Source organism: Pleurodeles waltl, chromosome 11, assembly GCF_031143425.1.
Source record: "Pleurodeles waltl isolate 20211129_DDA chromosome 11, aPleWal1.hap1.20221129, whole genome shotgun sequence".
Lineage (NCBI taxonomy): Eukaryota > Metazoa > Chordata > Amphibia > Caudata > Salamandridae > Pleurodeles > Pleurodeles waltl.
The window spans coordinates 941244532-941256766 of NC_090450.1; the positions used below are offsets into that span (position 1 = coordinate 941244532).

Below are 12235 nucleotides of genomic sequence, written 5' to 3' on the forward strand. Positions count from 1 at the left end.
GCACGTGGCAGTGAGGGCACGAGCGCAGCTGGCTCTCGAGGTGGGGGAGGAGCACATCAGCAGCGCTCTTCCTCCCTTGGGCAGGTCTATGGTATGAATACTTGGTTGCTCTACCATGTTTTTGCAGATCCTTATTACCCAATGTTTCCTACCACTTTGTGACTTGTGTTCTCCGTACCACCTCCCGCTTCCTGAACAGTAGTGTCTCTCTTCTTTCCTCAGGTGGCCGCCTTCCACCCTGCACCCACTCCTTATGGGCCATTTATTGATAATTTTATCTCAGACTTTGGTATGAATCAGCACCCTTCCCTGGCCTTGTTCTACCAGCCACTGAGTAAATCCCTAGTAGACATTTTAACCGTAGGAACTAGACACGATTACAAACCACAAGGTCTGAAGTGGATTCTGACCTGACAGCTGTTAAGGGTCCGGCTGGATCCTAAGATAAGGCGTTGGCGTTCTACATAAAACAAGCTCCAGAGCATACTTACAGTATTTATTGCTTGATGAAATCGGTTTATTTTGCCTTTTCCGAAGGGGGAACATCTTGGCAGTGGCGTAGCGTGGGTTGTCAGCACCCGGGGCAAGGCAAGTAATTTGCACCCCCTAACCCGGGGCAAGGCAAGTAATTTGCGCCCCCTAACCCGTGGATTTAGTCTCTTCCAAGATGTTGCGCCCGGTGCGGCCGGCCCCCCCTGTACCCCCCACGCTACGCCACTGCATCTTGGACCGTTCCATAATGCGCGAGTCAGCACGAGCGCGTGGAATGGATGTCTGTTTCTGCCCACCTCTACTGAGCAGAAGGCATATTCAGACACCAACTCATGGGACAAATTCACACACAAGACATTGGTTTTGTCTTTTAATAATGAGGTATTTAGACTATTTACAATGAAACAATACTTACAAGGCAGTAACAAAATAGAAAAAAAAATCACATATCAACAACTAATTTTCACCACTGGAATATTGTCCTGGGGATACCAGCACTATTGCTCAGAAGCTCCCGCTTGCTCCCAGGGCTATGAACATTTATGTAGCGACTGGTTTTACATTGCAGGTTGCAGTGGTGGGGTTTGCAGTTTAAGAATTGCTGGGGCTGGAAGCTTAATGAGACATGACAGAGTGGGAGGTTCAGCCGGACCCAGTCAGCCCAGTTCCATCCGCTCATCGTCGATAAAGAGGGCGAAAAGCCCTCTTGGAAGATCTGTAAACCTACCCACCACGCGCCCTTTCAGTCACTTTCGGTTCAAATTACTTTTGGAAAAACCTCCAAAGGAGCAGCAAACAATATCCTTGCCTGGCCACATGAAGTTGTGTGAACATCTACACACCTAAGTATTTCCGAAATATGGTCTTGGACATATCCTCACCTTGCCCCTGCACTGATGTACCCACAAAAGGCTTTAGATGTAGTGCTCTAGGTAGCAGCTGGCACCACTGTCCAACCTGATGGTACCTAGTTTATCAACCTCAGATGGATTTGATTCTGTGACCTGCACATTGCGCATAGAATCCTGCAGCTAATCCATTATTTGTCTGAGCAAAATGTTGCAATGTGTTGCGGTGCACCTATGGTTGCCAGCCTCTGCAAAAATTACTTGTCGTCTTGTGCGTACTATTAAGTTCTTGCATATAAGCCATTGTGCCATGAGGCCACACAGAGGGTCTTGCCCGCGCCCCACCAAATGTTCAGCTTTACCCATGTGCACGAGTAATATACTCGTGTATAGCTTATCCTGGACAATAGTATGTAGTGATTCTACTGTGCGGAAGTAAATGCTCACTGCTACAGCGGTAGAGTCTCTTTGCCAGTGTCTCGCTTACATTCAGTGTTTCTTTCATTTTTCTTTAGTTCTTGCTTATTCTTTAACTCATTTATCATTGCTCATCCTGTCCTCTCCCACCCCCACACACCTGTACCTAAAATGGAAAGAATACAGCCACTGCTACCAATCTGCATGTACTTGCTACAGATTTCTGGATAGCCCTACTTCTGTTAAGGTTCTGGTGGTCTTTAAAACAATGAAAGCACAATTATTAAGGGCACCTGCTCATTTAAAGCACTGTCAACAATGATGAGCACTGCAACGTGTGATCAGGGGGGCATCCTCAAGGGACCCCCCAGGGAGGCTCATTTGCTCCCATCTTCTGCCCAAACACCATTCCCTACATGGATGCCCGGTTTGTCTCACAGTGTCACATGGAGTCTGTGGATTACATCAATGACTCCCATTCCCCTCCCTGGACACAATGATGAACAGAACAAAGAACTGACTTGTCAGACAGGTCTGAAGAGACATATACACGGATGGTGACTGCACTCCATGGGGTGTCCAGCCCAGGCTCAGGTACCATGGATCCCGAGGTCACCAGTAGTTCAGTCCGCCTTCACTCCTTACAAGCTGCACGTTATAACATCCAATTGAGGCCGTCGTGACCAGTGTCCCTGAGCCCATCCAAGCCCTCTCTGGAAGTCACCAACCAAGGGGGGAAACAAAACAGACATAGCGAGACGCACGCTCCAAAATGGGAGGTCAGGGCATGCGCTCTGCTCCATGTCCCAGTAAACGCGGTCGCGCACAACGATTTTCACGCCCCAGGGGTGCCAGTCTGACCCATCAAGGGGGCATCCCCTTCTTGGAGACCCTCTTCCACAGGTGTCTGGCTGGCATGCACCACAATCGTGTTTTCGTCCACAATCTCGCAGGAAGGGTTCGTGAAGGCAGAGAGTGGTAGGGTGATGCGCTGCATCTCGCGCTCGTACACTGTCTGCTCGCGCTGCTTCTTCAAGTCCCTGCCCCTGCGGAGAGGAAGTTTTGAGTGCCTCATTAATATGAGAACCTAGAGGTCACAATATCTGCATCGTTTTCACATGCAACATGCATTACAAATAGGGCTCCAAATTCTATGTTTTTTTTTTTTTTTAAACATTTCCATCTGTATTTATCCATATTTATTTTTGCCCATCTTATTAGTATGTATCCATATTTATTTTGCATTTTGGGAATAAATTAAGTCCTAAAATGGTACATTTCCACATTTATTTAACTGATGAACACGCACTCATACTTCGATGTGGTTGCATTTTATCAAATATAACTCCATTACCATTATACTTCATATATACGATAAAATATGCATGTATTTAAGAAATCGCATCCTGTTTTTTAACTCTCTGTGCTGTCTCACTGTTCAACTGCTGGCCTGGAATTCATGAAGGAATCACTCACAAGAAGCACAATTTTCAGTATTATTCCGCTTTTAAAAATAAATACAGACAGGAAACGCATTGTTTTCTGTCTGAGTTTATCTGTAAGAACGGAAAACCAGGAGCCTGAATTAATAAGAGTAGAGCGTGGAACTGCTAATGTGATGTCAGAGAGTGATCATGGGAGGAATATAAGTGAGAGCAGAGGTTATTGCTACTGCGAGGGAAGCTTGTTATATTGCTGGAGGGGGCAGTGTGATATTTTGAGGGCAGTATGTAATGTTGCTAACGAGAGGGCAAAGCTGTTTTAGTTTCAGCGTGAAGGCAGAATCTCAGAGGGATAGCCCGAGAGCGGATTGTGAAAGTACAGTGGTGTTAGTGGGAGAATATTGTGATTTTGAGGGAGTGTGCCATATTGCCAGTGCGAGCGCAGTGTTACATTTTTATTACAAAAGCAGTGAGTTGTTTCAAAGGGAATATGTCATAATGCTAGTGTGAGGGTAGAACGTGACATTTCAAGGGGGAATATGTGATACTGCCAATGCACTTGAAGGGGTTTGTTACTGCAAGTGCTAGAACAGATGTGAGTTAGCTCCAATGGTAAAACAGTGAGCATTTGCAAGGATAGCAGGTGTTATTCTTGTGCCACTCCACAGTAAGACATTGTAAGATCAGAGTTTCTTATTATAAGAGGAGAATGTGATATTACAGATACCTGGGCAGCGGTGTAATACTACCTGTGCTAAAGCAGATGTGTGGTGTTATCAAGGTAAGAACAGAAGGGCTCAGAGTTTGCCGGACAGGATAGTCGGTCACAACTGTGGTGGACAGCCCGTTTGGTACCAAGCAGTCAGTATGAGTGCATCAGATAATCGCCTCTATTTCAGGCACGGCTCTTCTGCGCCAGCAGCTGCAACACTTTTACTACAAAACAATGAAAAACTAGGTTTATTATCGTTTTGTAGTAAAAGGGTGGGGCCATGGGCTATGATGGGAACGAGGGGGAGTGCTTAGCACTCCCCCTCAGTGCGCATGTATGTTTGGCCAGCCGTCTCGGGCCGGCCAAACACACATGCGCACTGGGCTCTCTCCAACCCCACAACACAATTGTCGGGCTGCAGAAAGCAGGCATGGGCTCCCAGTCTGCCAGGGAGCGCCCTGGCTGGGCGCTGCCAGCCAATCAGAACGCTGCTCTCAGTAGTTTTCGGATTGGCTGCAGGGAAAGCTGTGAGCCTGTAGTGCAGGAACGGCACGGCGGCAGAGGCGGCGAAGCAGGTAAGTGATTTATTTTTTTATTTTATTAATTTGCCCGCCGCCCCGCCCCAACAAAGCCCCACGAGCTGCTCCTGTTCTATTCAGGTCCAATGTTCCAATGTACATTTTCCCCCATTACCAACAGCCAGGGAAAACCTGGCAGTACCAAAGAAATAAACAAAGAAATTTCACCAACATGCTGAGCAAAAACTCCCAGTGTGCCAGGAATATCCCTTTTCCCCCCAGTTCCAATTACCATCTGCTGAGCGGGCACCGTTACCATGGTGCCTTCAATGGAGGCACTGCGAAAAGATTTTTGCTAAAGGTGCAAAAAGTATCTGTCTGCCTGGGAGAAATCTCGATGTATTGTTCTGTATTGTAGTTCAATGTTTATAAAGCGCTTACTACTCCTGTGAGGTCCAGAGTCTGTCCGTGGCATTGCAACCTTAGTGTATCACGGGGGAGGGGTGCACAGTGTTCTTGCAAGTTTGAGAGTAGTGTGTGAAATAGGTGTAACTAGTTTAAGAGCTTTGTGACATCCCTAATACCTTCAAGAATGTAATGTTGCTAATTTAGTATTGCCAGCGTGGGACAGAGGGGTGATTTTTGTAATATGGTGGCCAAGTGTCACACTGACAAGGCACCAGCAGTATTGCATTGCCAGTGATAGGGGATTAATGTGATGTTTCTAGTATGGGGACAAAAAATGATACTGGCAGTATGACAGCATTACTTTACAGTGCAAGGGATTTCAAGTAATATTTCTAGCGTGGTGACTATGCTGGATACTACCGGTGTGACCGCACCGCACTACACTACAGCGTCAGTGCAAGCTCAGAGTATGGTATTGTCAGTAAGTGGGCAGGAAATCACAGTACTAGATCACAGTGAGGGGCTGTGAGCCCCGAATGTGACATAAATAGTGGAAAAGCAGAATACAACATTGGTAGTGCAGTATACCACATTGCTTCTTTGAGGGTTACAGTGTCATTCTACCAGTGAATGTTGCTATTGCCCGGGCAGGGGACAATACTGTCAGATGAAAGAGGGGGACATTTCCAGAGATGTTTTAAGGCATTGGCAAAGTGGGATCTGGCCCAGGGCCCCAGCCTTTCATGGAGGACCCTGCTAGAGCCAGCTCTCTACTGCAGAGAGTCTTGCGCCCTGATGACCGTCATTCATTCTTACACAGATTGTTTTAAATACTGTTTCTCTTTAATTTATTTTTAATATGAGTGAGTATGAGAGTCTGCTACAGACATTTTGCAGAGAACCGCTGTGCTGGTTTCATGCAACATCCATAAAAAAAGTTAATTTTTAGATCCAGACAGGCCCTCACATATGAGAACGGGACGGGTGCCACATCACAGAGGTTATATGCAGCAATATTAGTCATGTGCTGCTGTGTTACAATATTGAAAACACACGTCACTATCCCTGAATATTAGATGTAACAAATTTAGAATTTGGACGAGTGTGCCCGTGCACTGTCAGTGACCTGCCCAAAAAGAGGGCTTGAAAGAGATGTAACTGGATCATAAATTCAAATCTGTTCTGAACAGGTGCCTCCAAAATCCTTAAGATGTCCCTGGTGATTTCTAGTCTGAGGGCAGTGTGGTACTGCCAGGAGAAGGTTGTTGCCAGTGAGAGCACAGGGCACCATATAGCTGGTCTAAGGAGGCTGGAGGGTAAAAGACCGGAGGGTCAGCCCCAGTGGACTGTAGGCCTGGCTCGAGGATGTCTTTGGAGTCCAGAGACACTCTTGAGGTATACAAAGTGTGGAAAGCCTGCACATTCCCTAACCTATCCAGGACATCTCTCAGCCCACATTTCCCCAAAGGCAGCCCCAGAGGGGCAGTCTGTTTCCTGGACAATCTTGTTGAGGGACTGTGATATGACTGATGCGATTGGCCACCCTCATCATGGAACTGTATGAATTGTCTTCCTATGCCCTAATGCTCCTCAGTTATGCATGTAAAACGTCACAGTTAGCAATTCACGCTAAATCCCTGTTCGAGGCTGTTGAAAGTGCGTGTGCCCAGGGCAATCAAACATCTTGACTCCATATAGTCTTCTTCTAGATTAAGGGCCTGATTTAGAGTTTGATGGATGGGGTTACTCTGTCACAAATGAGCCGGATATCCCGTCTGCCGTATTACAATCCCATTACATCCTATGGGAATCGTAATACGGCAGACAGGATATCGGTCATGTTTGTGACTGAGTAACCCATCCCCCAAACTTTAAATCAGGCCCTAAGGCCCTTAAAGTTATCTGGTACTTCTAGGAGACTTTGCTCTGTTTACCCTTCATCTAGTACCCTGTTCCCCATCTACAATCTGACATTGGATTATCTAGAGCCCTGGTTCATCTCATCTCCCAGGGACCTCAACCAGTGCTTCAGAAAACCCTGACTGCTGGATCCGACTTAGTACTCTAGACAAATAGATTAGTGTGAACCTGCCTTTAGAGCTCCAAACCCACATTAGGGAATTGGGGCACAGCCTGTTTTTGCCCAGGTGATGGGTTTTTTGATATTTTTGGACAGGTCTGGGGAAAATTCAGTCATATAGCCTTGAAGCCACAGAGCTGCCTTTCAACAGAATCCATATTCTAGGGAGTACATCAGGTCTCCAGATCACCTAAACATTTTGAATCTGTAAAAATGAAAAAAATATTTCGAACCCACAAAGAAGCCCATCTTTCACCAACAAGCTAGAGAAGAGGTGTGTGGGTAAGGCCCTAAAGGGCTGTGTCCCTGATAGTGAGCCAATATATATAAAAGATTTGTGGTGGCTCAGAAAGTGTCTAATATTGGATTTGGCTTCAGTGACATATAGCAGGCACACAAAACTACTATTTTGATAACCAATATCTTCAAGTAGAAAAGGCTTTTCTTGATGCAGTTGTAGAACAAATAGTTTTACTCAAGATTTTTGATATTACAATTGTAGCGCTAAGTATCTACAGTCCACTGCAATCCCTAAATGATATTCCTTTTAAGATTTTGCAGACACGCATTTCACACTTTTGCTTATAATACTGGGATTTTTTAAGACAAAAGCAAAGTGATTCCATAAGTACCTAGATTCTATAGTGGTTCAGATTGGTCAATCTCTAGAGGTCTGTCAAACAGGGCCCTGTGTGGTCTGAAGGGTTTGCGTCCAGGTGGACTGTTAGCTATAGAAGATGGGAGACAGATAATATCCAAACTGTCTAGAAACACTCAAACCTCGATGGGATGTAACAAACTAGAGACCACCTAATAGTTCTGCATGTAAACTCCACAAAAGTGTTAGCACTTTCGTTTTTTTAATGTACTTATCACTGTTCACTGTCCTGTTTTCTTTACCAATAAATGTCTATTTATTTTTAGAAGAGAACGCTCTGATTGTCCATTAAGGGCCAGATTTACAAGGCCCTAGAGCCTCCATGCGCCACATTAGCGTCACTTTTTTACGCTTATATGGCTTGGGTTAAATTTTTGCTGCACCATATTTACAAAGTGGCACAATGCATGCATTGCCCCTCTTTGTGACCCCTTGCACATTATACCTGCGTCAGGCATAATGTATGCAATGGGGGCGTTCCAGCGTTAGGAGGCCCGCAAAAATGGCACAGTGAAATCTTGTTGCAACATTTTTGGTGTCATTTTAACGCTTGCGCAAAGCAGGTGTTAAAATGACGCACCCATTGAAATCAATGGGCCTCTTTGCACTTTGCTATACTCGCGGCAAAATTGTTGATGCTAGTGCTTCAAAACGCCACAATAGTGTCAAACATGTTGATGCTATTGGTATAATAACCGCCATGGTGCGCCCTAGATCGCACACATAGTTTTGTTAGGTGGGGTAGGGACGACGCAAGAAAAGTGGCGCATCAGCTCTAAGTTTTATTCAAAGAACCAGTCATGCTGTGCCTGAATTTCTAACCGTCTATATTATTTGAGGCTTGGCTGCTCCACCTTGCTACCACTCAAAGGACAAAAGCCCAAAGGTAGTAACTTTGTTATACAGTGCACCAATGGTAAATGACGCTAACCACCAGGGATAATGCCAGTAACAAAAGACTGCACCAAAGAACAGGCTTCCCACTCACCGCACGCAATACTAACCTCTTGTATATGTATCCCACGATGATGCCACTTCCTATTGCAATAATGATGACCATCATGAGGACTCCCAGCACATAACCTGTGAAAAAACATAACAAACCGTGAGGACCTGACGCAGCCACTGCCACATGGTGCGGACAAGAAACTCAGGGGTTTCAGGGCTCCTAAAAGTACAAATACTGACAAAGCCACAAAAGATTTTAAAATACATACTTAAAAGTGCCAAAGAAGGTTGCAAGTGACATTTTATCATGAGAAGCTTTGAAGCCCAACAAAGAAACCCAAGACACGTTTTCAGTCCACGAAAAGGATTTACAGAAAAACAAGTAGTCCCAGTGCTGTATCGACAATCAAAAACAGGGCCACCGACTCTAAACATCACTGGCAAAAGAGGAAACAATTTGACACTGACAAGTTCAGAGTTTCTGCATTTGAGAGAAGCATCTGGGGCATCAGATGTCTTAATGAGGGTATTTTTACGAAATGTTTCTGCTTCAGGTTCGTCCTCACATGCTTTCTTCTAAGATCTCCCTACATTACAGAAGAACCCATATCGGTCTCAAAACCTACAAAGTGCCCTACAAAACATCACTACGGGGGAGTTAAGAGCATCCTTGATGTTTGAAGCCACCGTTGCCTGCAGGACCCTCTGGTTCCTATGCTTCTTCAGAAAGTTTTACTAGATCAGCGGCAAACAGTGCATCATTGTCTGATGCCTATCAGTTTGGGGCACAATTTAAGCAACATATCCCGCACATCAAATCTCTTGCAGTCCAGGTGGTGGAAACTTATCAGAAATGTAGACAACTACACAAATTTGAAAAAGCTATCATTGCCACATCGTCATACTACCATTCTATTCAGTTGCAAAGGCATACAATCCCCTGGGCTATGCTAATGCTAGATTAGCGACACACTGTACTCTCCAGGGTTGGAAATTTAAATATGGCCCAGAGGTTAGTATAAAAATATTAGGAAGCGCAGAGCTAGGGCCACTCTGGTGCACGGTGGACTAGTCATGAGTCAGGTTGCTAGCCAACAAAGCAGTATAAAACTTTCAAGTGGGAGAGGAGTCAGGGATTAGGGTTGCATTACTAGTTTAAACAGTTGAATAAGTTTACCAAGAGTCCCCAAATCTTTCTTCTCTTTGGGCTTCACTCGCACCCGCTGACTGATCCCAATGACTGGCTGCACCGCTGCAGATTCACCGCGGGCTGGTAGCAAGTCAGCCGACTCGAAAACTTGTGTGTTGTCGGCTGCCCCATCCTGAGGTTCTCCAGGCACTGCGGTAGGGCCAAGAGTGCCCCGCTCTGAAAGAAAATATGGAAAATGTTAGGAGAAATTTTGGATCAAGTATTATTTCACTTAGATATTCAAGTGGTTTTCCATCATTCTGAGCTCCTCACCCATCCACAGATAGCCCAAGACTATGAATCAAATAGGTTTCTGTTCAGGTCTCATCTGCAGCCATCAGTCAGGAACCTTCCCTGAACATGTGCTTTCCAAACCTCAATGTAGCCCCGCCCAAGTTTCCCTGGCTGAACAGTGAAACCACTTAAATCCAAGACTAGTGTCTATCCTAAATGGGTATGTGGTAGGCATGTCTGCCAGTTTCCTACTTCTGAGAAGTGAGTAGTTAAGAGGAAGTGTCCCGCAATATTACAGAATATGCTACAGGATGAAGTAGTAACCTAGGAGGAACTAGGAGATTTTATAAAAATGCAAACAGAGTTTACCAAAGCAGCAAGCACTGATTTTTTAAATATTTTATTATCCAATGTAGCATTTAATACAACCACTATCTGATTACTGGAGACATAGTTGTGTGTCTCAGACAGGTAATTACATACATCCTCGAAGGTTTACCATTTGACGATACTGCATGATGCACCATCAACCTTTTGCAGGCTCACGAATGACAAAGATGTAAATGAACATCTGAAAGATGGGGTACGCGCTTACAGTTCCTTATAGGTTCTAGAACAAGAAACGCTAGTGGGTCCGCGCAGTCACCATTTTCAGCTCTAGAAAATGGCACGTGCCAGAGACCACCTGATTTTCTCATTCTAATAAGCGAAGAAAAAGAACTTTACAGAAGTAATGACACGTTTTCTACAGGCTCAATTGCGACAACAGAGTAATAACCTAAAACCAATATTTTAAAATATAGCCAACTCCTTTAAGCAAAGAGAAAAATCCACTAGACTGACAGAAGTCCTCTTTAGGTTCTCAACAATGTGCAATTCACTGTAAAACTCACTGCTTAAAATTCAGCCATTAGCGTTTAATTCTTTAAAAGACAACACATTTTAAATTCAAAATTATTTTTTTTATTATACTGGATGAAATTACTATTTATAAAACAAAGTTTTTGCAAGCTTGAAACGCTGGTACTGCACAAGGGTTAAAACGATACCGCTTCATGTAAATAAATACTGGGGGTGCAACCCTCAGCAGCAGAAATAATGTGTTGAGAAGACAAACTGACCAATTCTGTAATCACCTACAATTGGCACAGAAAGCTGGAAATTGTTTTGGCTCGACCAGCATTTACAATAGGCCTTCTTCAGAAGGTGATTGCAAGAATAATTGTAGATTTCACAGAACTTGGTTTGTTTCTCAACTCCCAAGAAAGTAGTGTTTGTATCATATTTATGTCTGGAAACTGCTGTGTTTGAGATGCACTGGTGAGACAGACAGTCTCCAAGCACTCTTAGTGGTAAACATGAAAGGAAGTGCCAGAATCGCCTCCCAACACAGCTAGAGACTGAACATCTTCCTGTTTTCCCAACAACCTACAATAAGCCATCCAAGTCGATAGGCACTGGGACAAAGATGGCTGCTATGTGTACTAAACACGACAGGCTCATTGCTAGCAGTAAAACAACAGATTTGCTGGTGAATTCGAAGAAACACAAACATAGTGACAACTCCCTTCTTCTTGAATGATAAAGCATAGTTTAAGGATTTACACACGAAAAGATCATGGTTCACACAAAAATGAAAAAACAAACAAAAAGTGAAAAAGGCCTATGCTGCGGTAAAAATGAACGAGCTATATGGTTCAGACTGTGTGCTCTAGATCTTCGGCTCTCATGTGACATTCACAACGTTACAAAGATAGTGTGGTTCCCCACAGCCCTTCTGAGCTGCCTCTCTACATGTCAGCCCATGCCGCCCGCCACACCTGCATGCTGCAGTGGGCAATCCCAGCTAAATAGGCAACGCCCCTCTGTTGCCCGCTATCACTGGTCCTCTCCTGCACTGTGCTAGGAGTTCTGGGTGATCCTAGTTCGGTGAAGGAAAGCCTTTGGACAGAAAACCATCATCCTCACAGGATCCCAAATAAATAAATAAATAAATAAACACCTCTCGGATGATCTGCCCTGGTACTAAATCTGCGGTCTGCCCTCAGATGTTCCTAAAGTCCAAATAAAAGGAACACACCTTGCATAGAGTAAAAATTTCAAACGTCAATATCACAAAACGCACACAAGTTACAATACAATGGATGCTGAATCGAGTTCCTATTCTCATACACAGACGGGTAAGGCCCTCTGTGACAGCCCGACAGTGATGTCATCATATCTCATACTCGGAGTTCTAGGCTTAAAAGTCACTTTAGGTTGTGGTTGTGTTTCTCCAAACAGAATGCT

At 44.6% G+C, this 12235-nt stretch overlaps 1 protein-coding gene across 1 annotated transcript in view; it reads right to left on the reverse strand.

The window, feature by feature from the left end:
- Nucleotides 1–849: 849 nt before the first annotated feature.
- PIK3IP1 (phosphoinositide-3-kinase interacting protein 1) overlaps nucleotides 850–12235 on the reverse strand; it is a 33781-nt gene continuing 22395 nt past the window's right edge. The window contains exons 5-7 of the mRNA XM_069215067.1: nucleotides 9701–9889; nucleotides 8580–8658; nucleotides 850–2803 (exon numbers count right to left, since the gene is read on the reverse strand). Of these exons, the coding sequence (XP_069071168.1) occupies nucleotides 2593–2803; nucleotides 8580–8658; nucleotides 9701–9889 (479 nt within the window). The 3' untranslated portion in view covers nucleotides 850–2592. The remainder of the gene's footprint in view (nucleotides 2804–8579; nucleotides 8659–9700; nucleotides 9890–12235) is intronic.